The sequence below is a fragment of the Lates calcarifer genome, linkage group LG7_1 (assembly GCF_001640805.2).
Source record: "Lates calcarifer isolate ASB-BC8 linkage group LG7_1, TLL_Latcal_v3, whole genome shotgun sequence".
Classification (NCBI taxonomy): domain Eukaryota; kingdom Metazoa; phylum Chordata; class Actinopteri; family Centropomidae; genus Lates; species Lates calcarifer.
This window is the reverse complement of record NC_066839.1, coordinates 5,185,330-5,210,161: the sequence shown is the minus strand read 5'-3', so window position 1 is coordinate 5,210,161 and position 24,832 is coordinate 5,185,330. Positions and strand designations below refer to the sequence as shown.

Here is a 24,832-nt window from a genome sequence, read left to right as displayed (position 1 = left end):
AGGGTTTGACGTTAATAACTTTCATTGTATTTCTGTTTCGGGTATTTGAAAATTGCAAGTCAGCACTAGCTGAGAAAATGGACGACATTGACTTCAAATATGGATTTGAACTCGCCAAGATGAAGAAGGAGTTCAGCAGCAGCCAGACAGGAGAATTTTCAATCACCCAAAACAGAAAAACCAAAAACTTTCAACCTTCAAATTTTCTGCATTTATCACTCAAAGAATTGAACTGTACTTACAGGTAATGAGACCTGTTTAATTCATCTCCTTCTACCTTAGACCACAAACTTACCAATCACCCCTCGCAGCGGTTATCATGAAGGTAAAAGTCTTTTGTTGTTACAAAGACTTGCCAGTATCTTTAAAAGAATCAGGCGTGCCACAAGTCTGCAAATGACAGCTCATTACAGCAGTGACATGTAGAACGAGCACCTGTCACACCTCAGAACAAACATACAGAAGCATGAGAACAACATGAAGACGATCCGGTCCTATCAGCTGAGAACAAATGTGAACAATCACAATGCGGAGATAATTGAGGAGTTAAAATGACAACAGTAGTGGTTTGAGTTTGAGTTGGCGGCAGGCTGTTCTCTGCAGTGCAGGCTGCTGGTGGTTAGAGGAAGTGGTGGTATGGTAATATTTTTGGATCTGCCAATCAACCCTTATTTGAATGATACTGCATGAATGCAGCTTTCCCTCTTTTATTAGCTGTAATCACTTTACTCTTCAAGTGGATGCCAGTAAATTTGTGTGCAGCTTGCTAATGCACCGCTCAGAACAAGACAGTCTGATAAAAGGAAGAGAAAGCATTTAAAAATAAGTGTTGTTTTATAATCTAATCTTACTAATGCAGCTTCAGAGATCAACACAGGTATTGCAGTGTGTTGTGTTTATAGATAATGATCATTACAGGGTTTATTTTAGTAGACAGAAAAAGGTCGACCATGCCTTGTGAAAATTTTCAGGGCGGCCACAAAGCCGCACACCTGAGCTTCTCTTTTTAAAGATGCTGCATCACTTTTCTCAACCACAGAATGAGACCAGTTCAGTAAAGCTAACCTTCTTTCTTTTTTCTTCAATTCAATAGATTGAGTGTGAGTGTGAGAGTCTGAAGTAACTAAAAACATCACTGAGAGTGAATCACTACGAAAGGAAATCATTGCTGAACATATATATAAAATAGAAAAAGCCATAAATATTGGAAAAGTAAGATATAAACAGGATAGAATATAAAAATTATAAACAAAAAAACAATATACGCAGGTCTCGAACACTGGGAACTTGACTCAAACTTGAGGTTTAGTGACTCAACTACAACACTGACATACGTGTATATTTAATTTCTCCACTAATCTTAAGAGATATTTCAGCGTTAGTGAAGGATTGTCAAAGTTTTGAGTCGTCTGAAGATGTCCCTTAAGGTGCTGATGCCAGATTTTGGACGGGGGTTTTAAGTTGAGTCCAAATCTAAACCCTGTGGTGACCTTGGGGATGTGAGGTGGATGTTCTCAGCACGACTGAAAACCTGCTTCATCCTAATGAGTCAGCACAGACTGAGATGCATGTGGACGGTTTCCAGCACTCTGTTGAATCCAGGAATTCACTTGGTCGTAGCCAGAATGTCATATCTCTGTATGAGTAAGGTTGTGATGTGAGCACAGAGAGGCTAACAGTAGCTGACAGAGCTTGACTTAATAATAACTCAAGGCTGCTTGATTGCCTGTTTCTGGAAATTGCTTTTTAAGATCTCATATCTTTGTCGATTGAATACGTTGCTCGGGTAATCCAGCTCCCATCTGGCTTTTATTTTCAGCTCCATGTCACAACTTGGCACAGGCCCCTAATAATATTCACACCCCTTCCCTCGGCAGAACAGATTGCTCATTAAATAAATTGAAATTTCTTGTTTTTTCGAGGGTCCTCACGGTTGCTGTTTGTTGTTCTGTGGCCCCAACTCAATATGGCTGTAATTGTTTTTTCTAACTTGACATGTCTCATGAAGCCGGGGGAAGCCATCCGTTAACTCGGAGATGCTTGGGATTTGGAGTGACGCATTTCTTGGAAGAAAAACAGTTGGTTGGAGTCACTTCTTCTTCTTCTCGCAGGTTTAAAAAGGGGTTTGAGTCAGAGCCAACACTACACTCCGGTATCAACTATGCTGTTCTGCTCCTGGCAGCTGGACACCAGTTCGACACGTCTTTCGAGCTTCGGAAAGTGGGTGAGTGGATGCTATACTGGATATAAATATATATGTCTTTGACCTGAATATGCTGCTTTTCATTTTATTACATTGAGCACTGCTGATTAACCAACAAGCAATCAAACCTCACTCTGCAGCAGACCTTTATCATCCATCATATCTGCTCTATCTGTGGCAAGAATTCAGCCAGTTTACCAAAGGAAAACCTGTATTTTATTATGTGCATGCTTACATGAAAATCAGATTACAGCTGCACTAATCAGAATTTTTATAGTTATAATGGAATAAATTACTGTGTGTAATTTGAGAGGTCAGCCTTAGAGATAGAAGGTAGAGGAGTTCAGAGCAGAGCTGCTGCTCCTTCACATTGAAAGGATCCAGTTGTGGTTGTTCAGGCATCTGATTAGGACGCCACCAAGGCACCTTCCTCTGGAGGTTTTCCACTCACTGGAGGGATTACATATCTCATCCAGCCTGGGAATACCTCAGGATCCCCCAGGAGGAGCTCTAAGGGAACGGGAGGTCTGTAATAAAATATTTAGCCTGCTGCCTCTGTGAGTCGACCCTGGCTGAGCAGAAAAAGACGAATGGATAGGAATCTGAGAGGTGTTGCTCTTAGTGACAAAGCTACAGAAATTAAAACCTGACTCTGCAGCTCCCCTAAATCTTACCAGGCTTTTTAGAGTCTTTCAGCTCTGAAAAGCAGCATCAGATGCAGATGCAGCAGAAAGCAGCATCTGTGTGCTTTTGTCACTGAGACAATCACAATACAGTGAAAACCAAAACAATTAGTTTAAAAGATGTTTTAAAGTTGCATAAAGTTGAGAAAAGTTGTGTGATTCTCTGCAGGTTTGTAACTGTAACCGTCCCGTTTCACATTACACACAGTCAGTTGATCTGTTGTATTATGAAAATATCAATTATAGCTGCTTTAATAAGGAAAAATCAGATAATGCTTAGCAACATTTTCTCCTGTTATTCAGGCAACCACCCTGTCAAGCCTTTGTTCCCTGTCTTCTGCTGTTTGCTCTGAAATCTGAGGCTCAGAGGAGCTGAGGAATGTGGGAAACATTCAAGCAAGCAGTCCTGGGAATCGGCCTGCAGCTCCCTAAACCAGCCCCACCCTGCGTCCCTTTAGACCCTGCTCACTCCTACACTCATCCCAGCGACCCCCACCTGCCCCTGCAAATGTCTGGTTTCTGCAGCAGGCTGTGCAGGACATGTAGCTGCAGCTTCCCTCAACAGAAATCAAGAATATTATCTCAAGTACCTTTTATTTCTTAGTGTGTACAACAGCAGATTATACAGCTCGAGCTGTGTGCTGCATGTTGCGGCATATCCAAGTAGAGTATGAACATTTTTTCTTGCTATAGTCTCTCCTCTGCTCTCTTATCTTTTTAGAATCGCAGTTGGTGATGGTCCAACACTATAAAATAATTATCTACCTTTATAAAAATACCTTCCTATCTGTCATCTTGTTTTCCAGGCGTGAAGCTGAGCAGCCTGCTGGGTAAAAAAGGCAGCCTGGACAAGCTGCAGAGTTACTGGGATGTGGGCTTCTTCCTGGGTGCCAGCGTCCTGGCCTGCGACAACACCAGAGTCATCCAGGCCTCGGAGAAGCTCTTCAAACTCAAAGCCCCCATCTGGTGAGAGAGTGGGGTTTAGCGATGCTGGAAAACGCATTTTTATACCACATCCATCACCAACTGTGCCTGTGTCCTCGTGATCTGGAGTGTGCTCGGCTTTCTCTTGAAACCGCAGCAGCCATCTGTGGCCATTGTGCAAGCATTTGGTGTATTTCTCATGAAGGAACAGAAAATATCACGAGGAACTTGCTTTGCTCATTTGAACAGCACCTCTCTCTTTACATGGATTTGGCGGCTATATGAGCCCTGGTGTTGTGACATTTTATGAAGGGTTTACAGGGTGTGTTACAGTGCAAATAATTCGCTCTATGGAGGGGAAGCTGAAATCCCTCTTCAACAGGAGACACAGCTGGACAACAGGCTGGAGTTTGACATTAAATGGTGGAAAGAACAGGCAGTGGTTAGGCTCTAATGTGCCAACCTGAGTTTACGCTAGACGGACAATTTGGGTGTAAATTATTGATAAGGACAGGTTCAGATTGTTATTATCGGTATCTGACCATATTATGGATAAGATTCCTACAGAGACAAGAACCAGAAACATTACTTTTTATTTCAGCGAGACTCCAGTAATTTGTTACTGTGTTACTGTGTGACTTTCAGTGGTAACACAAACAAACTAACAGATCGAGGCAACGGTGTTTCAGCAGCTGCAGTGTTCTGCTCTGCTAAAATTACTGTTTTTGTCAATGTGAAACTTTAAATTAATTGTTTAAGCTTCTAAACCAACACCAACCAACCCTTTAATTTAACATCTTTACATGATGAACATATGTACATAGCTTGTCTAATTCATGCTATTACCTCATACTCATTCCAGACGTTTTTATGAGACTGTATCAGATCGGCAACATGTGGAGGAGTACAGTAAAGTGTCTGCAGCTCTTTTATTGCAGAGCATAAAGACCCTGCTGTTCTTTATTTGTGTTAGTGCTGTGAAAACTCTTTAAGTCTCCATTAATGTCACAGAGACAAACGTTACCCGGCATGGAAACACAATCACATGGTATTGTTTGTTTTCATGGTCTTCTTGATGTATGTTCAGGGGTTCAGAGCAGTATAATACAAATGCAAATTGCAGTTATATTGTTGTCATCAACAGGCTTTTGTCTGGTGAGAAATGGTTGAGTGTGGTTCTGACTTTTGGTTACATTCGGTTAAATAAAGATTTGTTTTTTTTGTGTCTCGGGTTGGTTTCAGGTATCTGCGCTCACTGGTGGAGACAATCTTGATTTACCAGCACTTCAAGAAGCCCGGTACGGAGCAGCCGGCACCCAAACAGGAACTGGTGGATTTCTGGATGGACTTTCTGGTGGAGGCGACCAAGAAAGACGTCTCCTCCGTACGATTTCCTGTAAGTGACACCAACCAGCCAGGGCAACCAAGGCCAGAAAAGAAAAGGTTCCTGCATGCTCAGCCAACAATGACTGGTTCAATAAACATTAAGACGCAACAAATGTTTTTTTCTCTTCTGCAGGTGTTGATATTGGAGCCTACCAAAGTGTACCAGCCTTCATATTTGTCTATAAACAAAGACATTGATGACAACACAGTGTCTATCTGGCATGTCGCCCCTGATGACAAGGTGGGTGTCCAGCTGCAGTATAAGCACATTGTCCATCAACTTTAACCCTTTTTGCTTAAAATCCTGAACTGTAATTTTGTGATTTAAGTGTAAAACTTTGATAACGTGCAGTAGCTAGCATCTGTCTTTTCAAATACCACATACAACTTGGTATTAAGATTAAGAGCTGTGTGGCTTTATATGACAGATAAGACTAAACTTGTTTGTTAGCTCAGGGAGACCAACAGCAATAAAAAAATATATAAATAAAAATACAAAAATGTACAAAATAGTGCAGCGTAAACAAAAACAGGCAGGTATATGCAGTCAGCACCAGTTTTATATACGCTGTCAGCAGAAATAGTTGAAGTGGAAACAGTGAAATAGACGCCAAAGTCAGAGTTTTAGTATGCAGGTATAGTATACAATTAAAGTGTCCTTGGGCAAGACAGTGAATGCATCGTGCACACATACAGATGCAGCATTAGTATGTGTGTGTGTGTACATATAGAAGTACTGTATGAATGTGTGTGTAAAGGGATGAACGTGACTGGAAGTATAAAGCACTTTGAGTGGTTGTTGAGGCTAGAAAAGTATTTTTATTTATTCATTTATTTATTTATTTTCTTGAGCTATAGACATGACAAATGTTAAATAATCTGTAATTTGTTGGTAAAATATATAGGCAAGGCAAGTTTGCATATCACACTTCAACAAGAAGGTAATTCAAAGTGTTTTACATGAGAGATAAAAGGCATCAAGACAAAACGTAAAAGCATTTAGATATGAATTAAAAAAGAGTTAGATATAAAATAAAGTGAGAAATACAAGAGGACACTTCAAAAAATAATTAAGCCTTAAACAAAGACTTCATATATTTTAATTACAGTATAATTTTCCATGTAATTTTACCACATACTTTCAATGTAAAAGGTCACATTTATGCGATATTTTCCTGTGAATGTCAGCTTTGATTAAGTTAACATAAACTTTTGCATAAATCTTAGGTGTTTATTCAATCATTACATATAAAGTTAAGGGGAATTCTTACATTAATATTAAGTGTTTAGTCAAGATATACATAAAAGTGACTAAACAGGTTTATGTAAAAGTTTACATTAACTTAATTTAATCATTATTTAATTTATTCAATTAAAATTACATGGGACATAAAATAAAATAAAGAATAAATAAATAGAAATAAAAAATACACCAGTACGAGTTACAGTGCAGTGTAAGAAATGAGGCTGGCTTGAGGGCAACTGTAGATAACTGTGACCTGGATGACTGAATCTTCATGGTAAAATATACATGAAACATGTAATGTTCATTTATTTTTTAACACATATAAGCACCAAAATCATCACATCATAACCACAGAAAGTTCTCGTCGCAGACTGGCTGGCACGTCATGAAATCATACATCAAGAAAATGTTACTGTGGCACACGACAACCTTAGTTTTCAGTATTGATCCTTCACATCATCAGCTAAACTGAAGATACTCATCACATGTGCCCACAGAAGCAAACAGATGGATGATGATTTTCAGTTTGTCTTGTGTTGTTATCTTCGGTTTAGATGCTGCGATGTGATAATGGACTCTTGTTTCCTGTCATGCGTCTGCTTTATTGATTATCGTCTCGTATTATTGCTTACCTACACGAACAGAAACTCTACTAAACCAACATCAGCTACACTGACTTGGTGTTTTCACTTAATTCACATGCTACAGCCAATATAATAAAAACCACTAATGTATTTTTTATCACTGTGAGGTCAATTAACATATTTAGTTTTATACTACTGCTCTAATCCAGCTATTACACAGGAGAGGCAGCGATTCAGCTTCTCCCAGAAGCTGTAATAATGTTATTTGTTTTGATCTGTCCTGCAGCACAAAGGGATTCATGAGTGGAACTTCAGCGCCACATCAGTACGAGGTGTCAGGTCAGTGTCTGCACTCTTTAATGGTTCATTCGTACTACAGCTGATGTGACAGAGACCTCACGCCTGTTTCTAGAGGGCGACTGGTTTAAATTTATGTCGTCAGAGATGGTGGGATGGAAGGAAAGCAGATTGTTTCATTTGAATGGTTTGTAGAGGCCTGAAGGGGTGAAAATATTCTGTATTTCACTGGAGGAAAAACCTGAGAAAAGACAGGAAAAAAGCTGTTTTTTTATCAGATAAATGTTCAGGTGCCACTGCCTAAGATTACCTAAGATTAAAATGTCATGAGTGCTGCACTTACAGTAGCGTGCATCAGTTGAATGCTAACGATGCTAACAATAGCACCAGTGCATGAAGAGACAACAAAAAAACCTGAATTAAAACAGTGTATGTACAAAAGGTAAAAGTGTTATGACGACAGGAAACAATGCTCTTACACTAAATTTAAAAAGCATAAACAACATTAAGATGTAAAAGAAAGTAAAACTGAAGGATTTTCCTTCTGTGCAAAACACATTCAAGCATGTTTGTCTATACCACTTGTAATTGGTTTAATTTGGAACTAATGTGTATAATATAAGTCTAAAGTGTGTGTTGTACATTTATGGGTGTTTTATCTCTGCTTATACTCTGTTTGCTCTTCTTTCTCTCATTGAAACTACTTCAATAATGGATTTTCCAACTGTTAAATTAAAATGTAATCGCTAGTGGTGAGTTTGGGAGAGACCCACAGATGAGGCAGGAATCAAGGTTCAAAGATGCAAAGCTGTTTTATTTATTCTCATTTCTCAGTGGATTTCTTTCTGCAAAAGATAACAAAGTTTCCACCATCAAATCAACAGAAATTATGTGCAATAAAGGTGAATCAGATAGATAAAGAAGCTCACAGGCCTGAACACAACATGGTCGAGGTGAAAAAGGAAGAACAAAAGGAGGAGAGCAGTATATATAACCTGTCATCCTGGTGAAGTGGCTGCACCTGAGGGGGGCAGAGAGTTTGTGTTATCCTCCTATCCTCAGGTGTGATCAGGTGACTTTTTGGATGGGGACTTCTTGACACTAACAGTGTTGCAAAATAATAATAATTTGATTTAATTATAAAATAACAAATAAACATTTGGATTCACTACTAACTTCGTACCGAATGTGCAGACGTATCAAGGCACAAAACCTCTGCAAACAGCATGTGATGGATGATAATAACACAGCAGAGCGTGCAGAAATGAGCTGTACATTACTATCGCTTCACCTCTGGCAGCTCCAGACCGCAGCTCCATTAATACCACAGACAGTCTGCCTCAGACCGTTTTCATGATGTCTTGCTCTACGCCTGCTTTTTCCACGGTCCTCAAAGGAATTCAGTGTCAGATCGGAGAGAAGTGGAGGGGCTGTGCTCACATGTTGCTAGGGAACGACTCATTCTCTGTGCCCACTCAGCCTGCAGACAGTCAGCAGGACACAATGGCAGCTCTTGCGAGGCAACAATACGACCACACACATACAGGCGCTCCGTTGTCTTGGCTCGGCCTTGGCAGCATTGGGCAAGTCGCTTCATCACGGTGGATAAAAGTTTCAGTTTTTGGTCGTTGAATCGAAGCTGTCTGTCTCTTTGTGCATCATTTAATTTGTCAATCACGCAAAGTAACACTACACACTTATCTCTATATATCTGTGATATGTCGGTGCATCTTTTATGTTTTTCTGGAGTGGCTCAGTGACAAACAGTCCTTTATTTCATCCCAGAGATTTGATGGCTGATGTCACGAGTCCGGTGAAAGGCCTCATTCATTTCTCTCCATCATATCTTGCCTCTCATGGGGATATTGTTCGACTAACTGTGTAACCGTTTTCTCCTCAGCATCTCCAAGTTTGACGAGCGCAGTGCCTTCCTCTACGTCCTTCACAATGCGGAGGACTTCCAGATCTATTTCTGCACAGAGATGCACTGTAAAAGGTCGGTCTGTCTGTTGTTATCAGTCTCTCTGCATCTGTTTGACACCATTAAACTGCTTTTTCTCAAACAGATAGTAGACTAGTAATCCTGCTAACATCATAAATCTTTACTTCTTGTTGAGATACTCGAGAAAAAGACAAAAATGTCGGCTGTTGTGGCAAAAAATATCTACTTGACTAACTCTACAACTACATCAGAGGGACTTTTATTCCAAAGTTTTATTATAAAGGTTGTGACAGGTTCATAATTCATTCTGCAGTTTTTCTACCTACACAGAAAAACAGAAGGTTAATTAGACTCAGAGTTGTTTTATTGTAAGTCAGTCACTTTCTGATAAAGCACCTTCTACAGAGGGTTTATAAAGTGCAAGAAATGGCTTTGTTGATCATTTACTTTATAGGTTACATATAAACCATGCAGACCAAAACTCATTTATTAACAACTTTTTAAAACTTTATTAATGGATTAACAATATTTTTAACTACATTATTGCTTAAAACAGGAGATAAACACCAACCAAAGGGATTTTTCACAACCTAATACCTAGGTGTTAGGTATTAGGCTCAGCATCAAACGTCCAAACTCCTTCATTCGCCAAGAGTTGTTTCCACTGGTAGAAAGCAATGCCAATGTTTTGCTTCTACTTGCTTCCACTTCTACTGAAGTTAGCATGCTAACCAACTAGCCTCATCACTTTCTGATAGCGACTCACTGTAGCGACCGGAAGAAGAGGTGCGTTCTCTTGTCAGCTCTGTACTCAGGTGGGAAATTTCGCACCTCTCCGTCGCTGCCTCGAACACACCTTGTTTCATTTAGACACCGTCATGTTCCTCGCTGGCTGCTCGGCGAAGCACTGAGTGTTCAGACTTGTGACTCGCACATCAGTGGCTCCCGAGCACTTCCAGTTCCATTATCTGGAGTGTGAGAGTCAGTGAGTCATGCCGGCTGTTGTTGCGATGCTGCTTTGCTTTTAATACAGAGAAACAGGAGTGACAGTGGGAATGAGAAGGAAGGAAGGTGGTAGAGAGAGAGGGAGAGGGGAAGAGATTCAGTCTGATGGGCAGGATCGGCATGTGTGCACACACGTGTGTGAACTGAACACCTGCAGGCATGCGGGCGTTTGACAGCATGACGAGGCGACTAATTCACAGCTTGTGTGCGGAGAGAGTGGTAAAGGTCATTATATGTATGTATATGTGTGGGAGGTGTGCATGTAAACACACTGTAACCCCTTCTGGATGAGACCACCAGCTACAGTAAATACAGCCACTCAATCACGGTATATATACATATATATATATATATGTACATGTATATGTATGTGTATGTATGTTGTGCCTTTCTTTTGAATTCAATATCTCAGGAACACTTTCAGGAAACATCGTCACAAACATTCACCTCGACTCACAGATGAACTGATTAGAATTTGTGGGTCAAAGGTCAAAGGTCAAGGCCACTGAGACCTCTTTTTTCCCCTTTCTGAATGTCATATCTTAAGATTCTCAAGAAATTTATTTAAATTTGGAACATACGTTCACCTGGAATCACAGATGAACTGCTTTGATTTCGGTGGTTAGAGGTCAAAGGTCAAGGCCACTGTGACCTCACAAAACACAAGAATTCACACGCTAATTAACTGTAACTGGACAGTTTGGCGAAGGAATACTGTGAAGCAGTGTTCATCAGACACTTTTTTATACTGTTGATGTCAGGTCTTTATATATAATACCAGTATAATACATTTTATTTATGCAGCTATTTTTCCAGACAGTGTGGGAAAGACTGAGAAAAATCAGGCAAATTAAAGTGTAGACGTCATATCCTTTACATTTTGGTTTAACATGTTTAAACGTAAGCTGTACAGCTTCAGATTTTGTATTTTTCATACTTTTCCAGGCTCATGTTGGGCAATCGATCACAGTGAAACCTCAAGTCTGCACTGATTAACCCCAGTGATAAATTATCATGGAGTCACAATAAACCTCAGCTGCAGACTGCACTAATAGATTTTTAATTTGTATGGAAACTAATGGAAACCAGTGCATGTCTGGAGCAGAGAACAAAATACATCCAGATTTCTAAAAGAACAGCTGCATGTTTTTCAAAACGGTTATTTGGATGTGAAATAAAATGTTGACTCAGTTCACTCTGGATCCGAGTGAATCAGTGAAATACCTTAATGTAAATATGTTGTAGTATTTAGCACAGTAACACATTGCTTTTAAAATAAACAATAACTATGAAGTTTAATTGTAATATTCTGCTTTATTTTGAAGGTGTTTTACCCCCATAATTGTCTTAAATGCTGGAGTTCTGAGCCCAAAACAACAGAGAATATTAAAGTCAGAGTACTTCCAGACTCCATTGTACTGTATTAATGAATCTGTGTGGATATATTGTCAGTGATCTGCTCTGTATGCTCTGATTGTGAGACTAATGAGGACTTTTCTTTGGCAGATTCTGTGATCTGGTCAACAGTATAACTGAGGAGACCTGGAAAGGTCCAGAGGAGGGAGACTGTGACAACGACGCTTTAGAGGTGAGAGAACTGGATTTAGATTAAATCTGTTCCTGGGTTCACGGGTTTTCTTCTGATGGTGAATGAGTGTGAACCTGGTGCAGAGCCAGTGCTCATCCTGCACTAATATACATGAGTAAACTCACACCGCCACACAAAGCCAGGACACAATATCTGCAAAAATACCAATCTGAGAAAAACTGTTTTTTCTGTACTTTTTCAGATATTGTGATGTTCTTTTCCTTTTCACCCAGAAATTCAAAATAATGTGAATATTTCCGCGACATGAAAGACCGTCCTCTCTGCTATCTCGCTATCTGATCAGCTGAAAGCAAAAAGTAGCACCTTACATCACACGTATCAATGAGAAAGTACTCTAACGCATCAATTTGTGGTGCGTCACCCTCAACACTGATTACAGAAGAGAGGTTATAAAAAGGACAAATAAATTTTAATTGAAAACGCATCATGCTGTTATGTAAGAACCCATTAAGTGCAAAGTATGTGCGTTAATAAGTGTGTAAATTACAGTGTTTGCTCCAGGGGTAAAAGCAGCATTGTTTAACGTTTGCATACCAACAACAGTTCAACCATATGTTTTTGTTACATCCTGTTGCGGTGTATTTTTTTTTCATGTTCTGAAAATGTCACAGGAAATATGATTTCCATCAAAAGATGACGTGATGATAGAAGAAAATCTTTCGACAGTTAACAGTTCTTCTGTAGAGCTGCACTATTGTTCACACAGAACAACAACAATGTGTCTCCATCATTTTTTTATAACATAAATACCCGTTTTAATCATGTATACACTCAGGTTCTTGCCTTTCTAATCCAGTGCATCACAATTTGCATTATAATGAGTGAGCTGAAACTCAGCTGCGAAGCTGGAGAGGTTGAACGGTGCCCTGCTGGGATGAGGCCTGAATTCTGCTCCTGTGCTTTGTGTGCTTTGACAGCACAGAACAGACACCTGCTGCTGCATTCACCTGTCTTCCCAGCAGAGGCCTGAGGGGGAGGGGGGGGGGGGGGGAAGAAAAGCTAATTACGCAAAACACCGCCGCGCCCTCTTTGATTCAAATGTCGAACAGGTTTCTCTCTGAGGTGGCTTTATGTCTGTTTGTGATGCAACATGAGAGCCTGAATTCACTGTCAGTTAGTCTGCAGCCTCAGCTGTCCCTCTGCAACACAACCAGCCTGTTTCCTGTAACCATTCATCACATGTTTTAGAAAGAAAAGAGCATGCATTGTGCTTTTTCTCACTGGGGAATCAATGTAACAGGTTTTTAAGTAATCAGATTACAAAGAAAAGACCATTTGTCAAAGTTAATTAGCAAAATACTAATCAGATCTGTCAGTTCGGTGATTTATTTTTATTTTCCTTAAAAACAGGAGGAAAATGCTGCATCTGGGTTTTAGAAATAATACAGTACAGCTACAGAAAGAATAAATTTATCAATTTTCAGTTTTATTTTAAGTTTTAACATTCATAAGAAGATATGTATTTGTGGTCAACCACAGGTGACGGATTGTGGCCGACTAATGTAGCTGGAAATGGAAATGGTGACCAACAACAATGAGGAAACAAATTCGGAAATGCTCTGATGTTTCCAAAAGAAAATAAACTTTATCCACTGGACTGTGATATTCGTGTCTTTGGGAAGGTTTTGTAATGATACATCAGCTTGAAATACTACAATAACAAGCTGATTTAACACTAAATCTGCATCACCATCCCTTATTTACATCACTTTAACTATTAAAAAAGAGTGTTTCATGTTTGTCGTCCTTGTTTCCACAGTACGACTACGAGTACGACGAGCATGGAGAGAGGGTGGTTCTGGGAAAAGGCACGTTCGGAGTGGTGTACGCCGGCCGAGACCTCAGCAACCAGGTCCGACTGGCCATCAAGGAGATACCAGAGAGAGACAGCAGGTGAGGAGAAAGATGGTGTAGATGTGTTGTGGATATTCATGGTCACCAGAGGATGAATTTAATGAGTTGAATGACCCTTTAATCATCAATCTAACACCATCAACCACCATTTTGGTCCATGCCAGGACTGTCTCAAAAACTAATGGCTCACTCTGAAGTTTTCTTCCAAGCAAACTACAGTTGTTTACATCCGAGTTTTTCTCCAAAAAACTCATTTAGTGGCTCCTTGAAGTCTCGACACAGTGGTTACCAACTGGTCCAAATTTTCCTTCAGACATCAGGTCACATATAAACCGACAGGAGCTTCATGCTGCGATGAGACCAGCCTTCAATTTTAATCCATAAAATGAAAACTAGATTAACAAGACCCTGCAATTAGGGCTTAGAAACCACCAATTAAAAAACATTAAAAGCACCGAAATAGCATTTACAACCAGATCAGGTACTAAAACTCATTTTACAACATAATGTTGTCTGAAGTCTGATGAAAAACCACAGGGTGATTTCCTTCTTCATGAAACAGATGGGTTTTTTTATGTTTTAAATCCTGGATTGTTTACATCCATGCTTGTCAGGTTTCAGTCTTCTTCTTTTCCGTTGTTGTAATATTGCTATAAATCTTTGCCTGAGTGCATTCAGGTGTTTCCGAAAGTATTACAAACAAGATGCATACCACGTAATCTCAACGTCTACAGGTTGATTCCCTGGCCCGGCGGTCATCCAATCCCTCTCTCTGCCCTTGTTTATTGTCTCTATTAGTCAGCTATCATATAAATACAAAAGACTGAGAACGGCTTGTAAAAACTCTACAGATTACCTTTAAGTTATGTGTTAATATTCATGGTCCCCAGAGGGTGTGTCATGATTGCTTTTCAGTGGATTTCATTTTGTAAAAGAAACATTTTGATCACGTTTAATTTGCCATTCCATCACCGAAACACAAAACTGACTTAACATGAAACTAATATAAACAGAAATATTATTATTAAAGTGTTCACTACTATTGAGGCGAGTAGCAGCCATCTTGAACAACACGTTTGATGTGAAGCCGCCCTCAGGATATATTTTATATCTTTAGCCCCTCTCCTTGTAAAACTTCTATTTATCATCGTGTGCACAGATTAAATTACAGCCTGGATGTAAATTGTAAGTGCCTCGTCTTGCTCTGCACTAGCCCTGAGCGTCATTAAGAAAAGGAAGAAGCACAGATCAGCAGTGTGTCCCCGGTGGTTTCAGCGGGCTTGTATCCACTTGAGCGAGCGGTTGCTGGAGAGCTGTGAAGGCAAACTCCCCCCCTTTCCCACCCCTCGTCCTATTCCCACCGCTGTCTCTCCTCGTCGCTCTTTTCTACCTACTCGACTCAGATTGCAGGACTCTCTCTCAGATTAGACGATTCCTCTGCCACACTCTGTTCCACTAATCACATCAGCGAGTCAGCAGGGCCACTCAGGGCTGTGAAGAATGTGGAGAATTTGGGTAAATAATTCAGAGGTTGATTGAAATCTCGAGATGGAGCGAAGGTGTGATTCATGCAGAGAGCTGAAACTGCTGGCAGGAAGGCTTTCACTGTGCGACAGGTTCCTGCTGTTCTGATCAAATATCAACATTCAGCCTCTGTGCTTTTCTGGTTTTGGTCTCTGGCCTGTTGTCGGTCGTCATGGACACAGTGAGTTACAATGGCATCTCCATAAACCCCACTCATCCTCTGATAAAAACACTCAGACCATCAGTCGCTTTCTGGTCAGGTTATTGTAGTTCAGTTTTTATTTCCCCTGCCAGTGAGGTTACATTTTTCACCTGTGTCTCTTTGTTTGTTTGTTTGTTGAGGCGATTTACACCAGGAATTTTTTCTCACTTTTCTTAACATTATGAGATTTTGGTGAAGTTTTACACAAAGGATGGAACAATACCAAAATTGTTCATTTAACTTAATGTCTAGGTTCAATACTTTTGATATTGTTGTCATTTTTTTAAGGTGTAATGACATACAGCACAGGAAGTTCAATGTCCTGCAAGTAAAAAATCTGAAAATCTACTATTTGAAATACAAAAAAATGAGACGCCTTTTTCCACAATGAATCGTTTTTACAGACTCAGGAGATAAACCTGTAAAAATCTGTGAGTGTAGAGACGATAAAGAGAGTTCAACCTTTAAACCTTTAAAGCTTCATCTACATACGGTGTATAATTAATTTCTGTAACGCAGGTACTCTCAGCCGCTCCACGAGGAGATCGCTCTTCACAAGCACTTAAAGCACAAGAACATCGTCCAGTACCTCGGCTCCATCAGCGAGAACGGCTTCATCAAGATCTTCATGGAGCAGGTGCCTGGAGGTGAGACGCACCTGTTGTCTCTTCCTCTTTATGCTCTTCATAAAGAGGAAATAAAAAAGAGTTTGTTTCAAACAGGAGACACGCACACACAACTTGAAATAAGTGTCACAGCTTGAGCAGCGTATTCTAACTCTCAAGTATCTGTTTTATCTTCACTAAATTGTTTGTGTGGCTGTTAATTCTTACTCTTATGTGTTTGTTTTCATAGTTTATCACTAATTTTCATTCATTCTGTGTACAGCAGCAAGACAAAGTGTAAAAGCATTTAGATGGAAATTAGAATAAAAATGAGAAAAACAAGAATAAAATGGGAAATAGAAAATTAATAAATACATGAAAGTAAAAAATAAAAATACAAGAGTAAGAGTTACAGTGCAGAGTAAGGAAATGGTGATTGTTTATTATAATATCAGAGTTATTGTTAATTATTACAAGTAAATCGTGTTGGAGTAGTTAAATAAAACCAAAAAAGTTACAGCTTATGAAAAATAATCAGTTTTGTGCAGCTCATTAATAAAACTGCTGTTTGTATTGTTGAAAAAAATACATGTAAAATTGAGTTTGTGCTGGATTTGTGAGCAGAAAACCACCTCACACTGACTGACTGACACTCGCAGCCTAATCAGCCCTGTGCTGTTAATCTCAGGTCAGACTGAGTGTATTTTAATCACTGCTGCACTTTGTCCCTGTGTGTGTGCAGGGAGTCTGTCGGCACTGCTGAGGTCAAAGTGGGGCCCTCTGAAGAACAACGAGCCCACCATCGGCTTCTACACGCGACAGATCCTGGAGGGGCTCAAATACCTGCACGACAACCAGATAGCACACAGAGACATCAAGGTAACGAAACAGAAGATAATGAACTGTTGATATTGTTGCAGAAAGATATTGTGCAGAGAACTGAGAGAAAAGACGAATGAAGCTTAAACCAGCTTAGAATTTATTGTCACTGGTTTCTATTCTACAAGGGTATTGAACCAGGTTCTTCAGTCAATTATCATCGATTGCCATAACACAGTGGTGAACCAGCTCCATGAGAATGTCAACACTGACTGTCACAGTCTTTCCAAAGAAATAAAAACACACACAGAAGATTCACTGCAAAAACACAATGAGCAAAGCATGAGCGGAACGAGTTTTCTAACGCAAAGGAATTTTATTTACAGCTCGTTTCATTTGAAGTAAAATCTACTTTAAAGGATTGGTTCACATATTTTCAAGTCTGTCTTAAAATAACACTCACACTCCCTCGCCTGTGCAGTGGAACAGGTTTTACTTGCTGTAGTTATTCCTCCTGTTCTTACAGTATACAGTAAGTGAAAAAGGATCCTGTGGTTGGTCTTCTACCTCCTCAAATGCAGCGCTAGCAGGAACCTAAACTGTGTCCACAACCAGCCATGGTTGAGTTTCAGCTCCTGTATATTATTTATTTATTTATTTACTTTATTTGTGTGTGTTAAAACCAAGTTCAAGAGTGATGCTGAGCTGTAGATGAGTTAAAAGACTTAGAAGTCATTAAAAACAGCATTCATCTCTGATATTCAGCAGGAAATATCAACAATAAGAGTTTGGTGTGTTTAAGTTAAGTTTCCCTGATGCTTCCCGCTCGCTGTTGTTTTCACTCTGTAAAGTCTCTGTGAACAGTAAATTGATTTGGTGTGGATGCATTCCTGCAGCATTTTACCTCTTTTTTTTTTTACAACAGCAGTGATCCTGACTTCCCCTTTTCTCTGTGGTAAAACTCCCCTCCCTGTTTTTACTGTTACGACAAACCAACACTGATAAGACGGTCATTAGGGTCAGCAGCGTCCACTTGGTTTAACAGCGCAGTCATATAAGCATCATTAGCAGCATGTAAATGTTAATCACTTTGTTTTGGCTGGGAGGTCCTCCTCCTCCTCCTCCTCCTACACATGATGCTGTAACCCTCACACCTCACATCATCCCAGCACCATCTCAGCCTTGGAGAATGGGTGTATCCGCTCTCACACATTGTCTTTTCAATCTGCAGGGTGATAACGTTCTCATCAACACCTACAGCGGCGTCTTGAAGATATCAGATTTCGGCACGTCGAAGAGGCTGGCTGGGATCAACCCCTGCACTGAGACGTTCACAGGTACGCTCAGACACCCGCTGACTGACCGGCTGAATTATTCTCTTCTCCCCTTGCATGAAAAATGAATGCCTGAGTTGCCTCTTGAAAGAGCGAGGAGCAAAACTTGGCTCAGTAGTGACCATAAATAAGAGAGGAAACCCCTCACAGATAATACTCCCTGCCCAGTAAATGATATCCCTGAGAGAAGCTGATTGCTGCTATTCAGAGACGCTGGGTTTTGCATGATGCTGCCACCACAGCGGCCAACTCAGCTTGACTGGTTGGATTAGCCCAGCTGATTGGAGCAGACAGGGACTAACCCCGGCTGGTGGAGCTCTTTCTCCTCAGGAAACTGGGCTACTCCTTTTTATAGCACCAGGCCTGCTATAAATGCGTCCCTGTCTGTTTTTAGCTCAGTACACGAGCCTCTAAAAGCAGCGACTATACGCAGGCAGCGGGTTATTATTAGAACAAAAGAGTCCTTTGAAAATGTTACTTTGGACTGAGCTGTGATTAGCAGGCAGCACACACAGGCTCTTTACTGTCGCTCACACGAGGACATAAGCCCTGTTAAAGCTTTCGTAACCTGATTGGACATTTGAAAGAACTGTTTCATCACCTCGGAGCAGAGGTAACATACAATTAGGCCTAATGCGAGCTATTCTTGGCGTTTACATCTTCCACACTGCTGACGTCACTTCTACATAATGCAGACTTCTGTGGTTGTATTTCTTATTTCATCCGTACGTGTGGAGCTGTTCGCCACAAAATGCTGTTGACCTGTGTAAACTGAACGTCACTGAGATAAGTTCATGACAAACATTTCCTGCTCGTCGTTGACACAGTAATCCACTGTCAATAATTTACTTATTTATTAGGTTTGTCGTTTTATTTAATCTAAGAAGCAACCGAAAAAACACAGCAGCAGTGGTGGAAACTAACTAAGTCCATTTACTACTATTAGTGCTGTACTTTGCTTCAGTTGTAAGGTAGTTTACTTGAGTATTTCCATTTAATAAAACTTAATACTTTTACTCCACTACATTTATTTGACTGCTTTGTTACTTTTCAGATTTAAATTTTACATTAGAACTTGACACTTAAAGTAGATTTTGGTCATAAATGTAAATAGATCTTTTACTTATAATGGAGTATTTTTACAGTGTTGTACCGGTACTTTTACTTAAATAAAGTATCCGAGTACTTCTTCTACTGCTGGGCAGCAGTGAGATCAGATTTAGACGATATACATCACAAGAATCACAACCTAAGGTCAAAAAAGCACAATGAGAAAAACACACATTCACTCTCTTCCTGAGACGTAGATGTTAGCTTAGCTTAGCTTAGCTTAGCTTAGCTTAGCTTAACTTAGTTTAGTTTAGTTTAGCTTAGCTTAGCAGAAAGAGGTGAAATAAGGACAAGCAGGTAGCCTGGGTCTGTCCAAAGGCAACAAATCCACAACTTGAGAATTAAATGAATGAAAATAAGTTTATTTATATGCTAAAATGTCAACTTATTCCTTTAATTAAAACCTTTACAATTAATTAATTAGACTTTATTGTATTTTTTTAATCCCTGCTAACAAGATTAAAGATTCTTTACTTGTCATTTCACCAGCGATCAGTGCTTTAAGAATAATATGAAAATAAACATTTAAAAAAACCACTCAAACTATAAAAATCAGAATAAATAAATAAATAAAAACAAAGATGAAACCCGACTGAGGATACACCCCATGACCGGCTAAGTTAGTGAAAAATATTTGATGTATTTTTTGGCCCTGACGCCTGCAGGACGTCTCCTCTAACTACCACCTATAACTCTGTCTGTCTGAGTATGAATTATGTTTTATCTGTGTGGGTTGTTTTCAGGCACACTACAGTACATGGCTCCTGAAATTATAGACAAGGGTCCTCGGGGATACGGTAAACCAGCGGACATCTGGTCCCTCGGCTGCACCATCATAGAAATGGCCACTGGGAAACCACCTTTCTATGAGCTGGGAGAACCGCAGGCCGCCATGTTCAAGGTGAGAGACACCGGTGGTTCACGTATCCCATCATCCCACTGGAGAACTGTTGTTATTTTTAGCAGACAGGTTACAGAGGGATGATGAACAGCTGTTTCTGTTCTGACGAGCAGAGGGTGGGGTCAGGTCTTGTGTTTGAGAGCTGATAATTACTCCTCTGATAAAACACGATACATTCAACATCTGATTTATCATGTGTTTAAGATTACGTTGGCAAAGAGCTTAACCATCTTCCTGTTGTTACCACATCTGATTTGTGCTGCTACTTGTTCTGGCACAAAGCTGATCTCAGTTGGTGATATTGTTTGCACAGTCAAACCCATGTGTGCAGTCTTTTATACAGCAATAATAAGCTAGGAGACAGTATTTTAATGTAAATTTAAAGGATAACTCTGTGTTTTTTTGAATCTGTGTGCACCTGGCAACAGCTAACACCTGCTACAGTGTAATCCAGTGGGCCGTCCCTGTTATTTTAAGTGTCTGACAACATTATGGAGAGGATTCCTACAGAGAAAGACCTTTTAATTAAGAGTAAAATCCTTTTTGTTTAACCAGAACCATCGCTGTATATCACTGCCAGACTCCATTGACAAAAACAGTCATTTTACTGAGCAGAACACAGGAGCTGCTCCAGTACCGCTGTGTTGTTTGGCCAGATTGTTTGTGTTATTGTGTGGTACTTTTTCTTATTTAAAGGATCTGAACACTTCTTCCATCACTGAAAGTCAAACAATAACACAAACTCACTCCAGCGGCTCCAGTTTTCTGCCTGGCAAAATTACTGTTTTTGTCAGTGGAGTCTGGCAGTGATATAGAACAATGTTTCTGAAACATAGTTTGTCACTTATTATCACTGCACTTTTCTTTTTGTTAATTTCCTCATAAATTTCATATGAGCTGTGAATATTAATATATTATGCGGTCTCCTATTTCTCTATAGATCGCTCAAGGCGATATCGTCCTTTACATAACCATCCAGTACAGTAGACACAGCAGAATTAGAGAAATACACTGTACATAATGACACGCTGATTAACTGGAAGACTTCCACTTTCTCAACAACAGCTTTAAAGAGCTGCTCTCCCTCTGCTAAGCTTATTATAAAGGCACGATCAAATAATAGTGTGTCTGGTGTCCCTTTTTTGTTTGAACAAAACCAGTGAATCAGCTGTTGTGCACCTGCATTGTGTGACCACCTGTGTGTTGTAACATGATCGAGTGTGGTAGAAAAAAACCCACTGCACACGAACATTTGTTTGGACACAAACAAACGTGTAGCCCTGACAGCCTCCCTTTTTTTTCCCAGTTTCTGTGTGCTTGTGTCTTTGTTTGAAATCTTTACTCACTGAGTTTACACTGTGTATTTGCTTTGGATGGAAATGTAAAGTGCTGCACATCAATGACATAAGTCTTCTCAACCATGTGCAGCCCATTAAGGATAGTAAATATGTTCAAGGGTTGTCATTATAAAAGCATTATAGCGCTCCTGTCAAAGCCATGAATCATGGAATTTTCCACTCTATATAATTTAATTAAAGGGCTGTGAATTTAAACAAGCAGGCGTGTGATACTCTGTAGTAAACGAAACATAAAAGCAGACACTGACATCTTCACGTGTACGGTGAGAAGACTTTTCCCAAACAGTGCTCAATATACTCTTCACTCATCCCTGTGGAATGTCTCGAGGGAGAGGCATCTCCCTGCTAATCTTAAGTCAACATTCCTCATCAGCAGCGACAGGAATTTCTAGCGTTCTTATTGTCATGAGAGTCATGCGCTTGAACTTTGAGCATTATTGGGCTCAGTTAAAGTCAAACCTGAAGTCTCCCATCTCATAGTTCCCTGGGGAAGCACTCACTTTATGTTTACTCTGTCATTCCTTTATCTGCAGGTGGGCATGTTCAAGATCCACCCAGAGATCCCAGAGTCCATGTCGCCGGAGGCCAAGGCCTTCATCCTGCGCTGCTTCGAGCCCGACCCGGACCGGCGCGCCACCGCCCTCGACCTCCTCACCGACGAGTTCCTCACGGTCACCAGCCGCAAGAAGAAGAGCAAGAGCAGCTTCACAGGTGGAGTTTATCTTAGCGGCCGAGAAGACCTCGTTGATGTTTCGATTAGCTTCTGCAAAGTTGAAGCTAAGCTGCTGATTAGATATTTTAGATGACTGTAAGATGCTCTTATTTACAGAGCCTGGGAGACATGGAGGAAAAAAATCAGAAGATTGAGGGAAAAAAAAGATCTTGAGAAACTTTCTTGACACATGGAGGAGAAAAACGATGTACTTTTGCGAGAAAAGTACAAGAAAACTTTTGTGAGATCTCAAAAAACTCTCTAGAGATCTTGCAAGACTTTGTCAAGATCTCTCAAAAGTCCACTTCCTCTGTTTCCCCTCCATGTTTAGCAGCTACTTTAATCACTAAAAGTCAACATGTATTTCAGCTGTGTTGTGAATGTCCTCAGATGTACCCAAATAGTGTCTGCCAATACTTACCACCTGCTCCTCGTGGACAAACTGTTCGATCATACAACCCCAGCACACCCCTCATTCTCTTATTGTCTGGATTTCAGGATAGTCTCAGTTTGGTTTCCACCCTGCAGCAGCAGCAGTGATGATATCATGTGCCCTGGCACCAGAACAAAAGATTAGAAAAAAGCTGCCTACTTGGAAATGTTATTCCTCTGCTCTTACGTGGAAATCATTGTTCTGTTTTGTCCTTGATTCAACTGCTGACACATATTTTTTCTCCCCCTTCACAGCTCTGTCACCAGGGTCAGGTGAGTTATTCCCTTACACATATTTACCACTAGGGGGCGAAGGGTGGTGGGGGGGCTGCTTCATAAACTGTTCCGGGAAACATCTGCCTGCCTTTCTGAGGAGTATCTAGGCTACAGTTTTCACTCTTCTTGTGCTAGTGGATACCTGCCTCACACGACTCTGCCCTTTCCAGGAACTCAAAATAGACATTGCACAACATGACGTCTTTCCAAATGTCTTCATAATCCCTGTTTCATAATTTATTCACAGTGTAGTTTGGTGCCAGATCAAGCATGATGATGAAGTAGAATCAGGTGTTTTTTACCCAGCTCTCTTTGTTAACGGCAGAGCAGCTCCTTCTTCTTCCTGCCTGGTTTTATTTCATCTCTTCCTTGACTCTGTCCTTCAGAGTACCTTCGCAGCATCTCCCTGCCGGTGCCGGTGGTGGTAGAGGACACCAGCAGCAGCAGCGAGTACGGCTCTGTCTCCCCTGACAACGACCTCAACACCAACCCCTTCATCTTCAAGCCCAGCGTCAAGTGCTACAGCGAGAAGGATGTCAAGGGGCCCAGGTCCCTCTTCCTCAGGTAGAGCAAGCAGGGATGAGATGTGCTTTTACTGTCATTTATTGGTTCCCAGCTCTTTTTGGCTTGTTGTCCAGTTCAACAGTTATTTTTCTCTTAATTTATTTGAATAGTCCTTAAAAAGACAGTAATTAATAAAGAAGTATAATGTTATCTTGTAGAAATGTGCTGTTAATCATCTTATGACCGCACAGATCTCACTGGTGCTGCTGCTGTAAATGTTTTTTAAGAGGCTTTTCCACTCAGACGGGAGTTCAAATTTTGCAGTAAATGCTGTTAACATGTCATTATGGAGAATATTTTGTTTGTAAAATATTCAGCACAGCACAAAAGCTGTCATAAAACAACACTGAATAGTGAGGAGGAGAAGCTATTCAGTTAAAAATAATGCATCGTTTGAGAATGAACTGTTATTTTTAGTCTTTATTTGTTCCCACTTGGTTGTGCAGCAGTTAAACAGAAACACAAAACACATAAAATACACACAAGAAATGGGTGCACAATAAGAAGTATTTAAAAATAAGTGAAATTATTAATAAAACAACCTTTATGCTGCACCCAAACCATTGCTTTTAAAGCAAAGACATGAGCTTTCCATGAATATTTTCATATATTCAGAGTTTTTCTGTGGAAACTGTGATGTGGGAGCTGCGTTGTAACTGGAAAATGAAAACAATGTCGCAGTTTTCCACAAACCGTTTTGTTTTCTCTACTCAGCATTCCTGTGGAGAACTTCGAGGACCACAGCGCCCCTCCGTCTCCCGATGAGAAGGACTCAGGCTTCTTTATGCTTCGTAAGGACAGCGAGAGGCGAGCGACGCTGCACCACATCCTGACGGAGGACCGGGACAAGGTGGTGGGAAACCTGATGGAGGCCCTCACGCAGGTTGGTGTGTACCTCCTGTCTACCTCAGCCTCTCCTGTCATGGCTTCTGTCCTTATCTCCCTCTCACCTCCAGGGCTCTGAGGAGATGAAGCTGAAGCCTCAGCACATCTCCACCCTCGTCGTCAGTCTGGCCGACTTCGTTCGCATGGCCGACAGAAAGATCATCGCCAACACGCTGTCTCAGCTCAAGCTGGAGCTGGACTTTGACAGCACCGCCATCAGTCAGCTGCAGGTCGTGCTGTTCGGTTTCCAGGATGCTGTGAGTATTAAACACTAAAACGTCAAATCCACAACCTGAACTGTTACTACGAGGCGTTATCAGCTCATTTTCTTCTCTCCTGCACCTGTACCATGTTATTTCCTGTCTATTATCCACCTC

At 40.5% G+C, this 24,832-nt stretch overlaps 1 protein-coding gene across 1 annotated transcript in view; it reads left to right on the top strand.

Annotated features, from left to right (window-relative positions):
- Positions 1-24,832, top strand: part of map3k5 (mitogen-activated protein kinase kinase kinase 5) — a 65,137-nt gene that overhangs the window by 34,765 nt on the left and 5,540 nt on the right. The window contains exons 8-24 of the mRNA XM_018685121.2: positions 2,112-2,224; positions 3,693-3,852; positions 5,053-5,206; positions 5,330-5,437; positions 7,313-7,365; positions 9,224-9,319; positions 11,777-11,858; positions 13,639-13,772; positions 15,979-16,106; positions 16,807-16,943; positions 18,115-18,220; positions 20,071-20,228; positions 22,120-22,297; positions 22,986-23,003; positions 23,393-23,570; positions 24,285-24,453; positions 24,527-24,712. Of these exons, the coding sequence (XP_018540637.1) occupies positions 2,112-2,224; positions 3,693-3,852; positions 5,053-5,206; positions 5,330-5,437; positions 7,313-7,365; positions 9,224-9,319; positions 11,777-11,858; positions 13,639-13,772; positions 15,979-16,106; positions 16,807-16,943; positions 18,115-18,220; positions 20,071-20,228; positions 22,120-22,297; positions 22,986-23,003; positions 23,393-23,570; positions 24,285-24,453; positions 24,527-24,712 (2,158 nt within the window). The remainder of the gene's footprint in view (positions 1-2,111; positions 2,225-3,692; positions 3,853-5,052; positions 5,207-5,329; positions 5,438-7,312; positions 7,366-9,223; positions 9,320-11,776; positions 11,859-13,638; positions 13,773-15,978; positions 16,107-16,806; positions 16,944-18,114; positions 18,221-20,070; positions 20,229-22,119; positions 22,298-22,985; positions 23,004-23,392; positions 23,571-24,284; positions 24,454-24,526; positions 24,713-24,832) is intronic.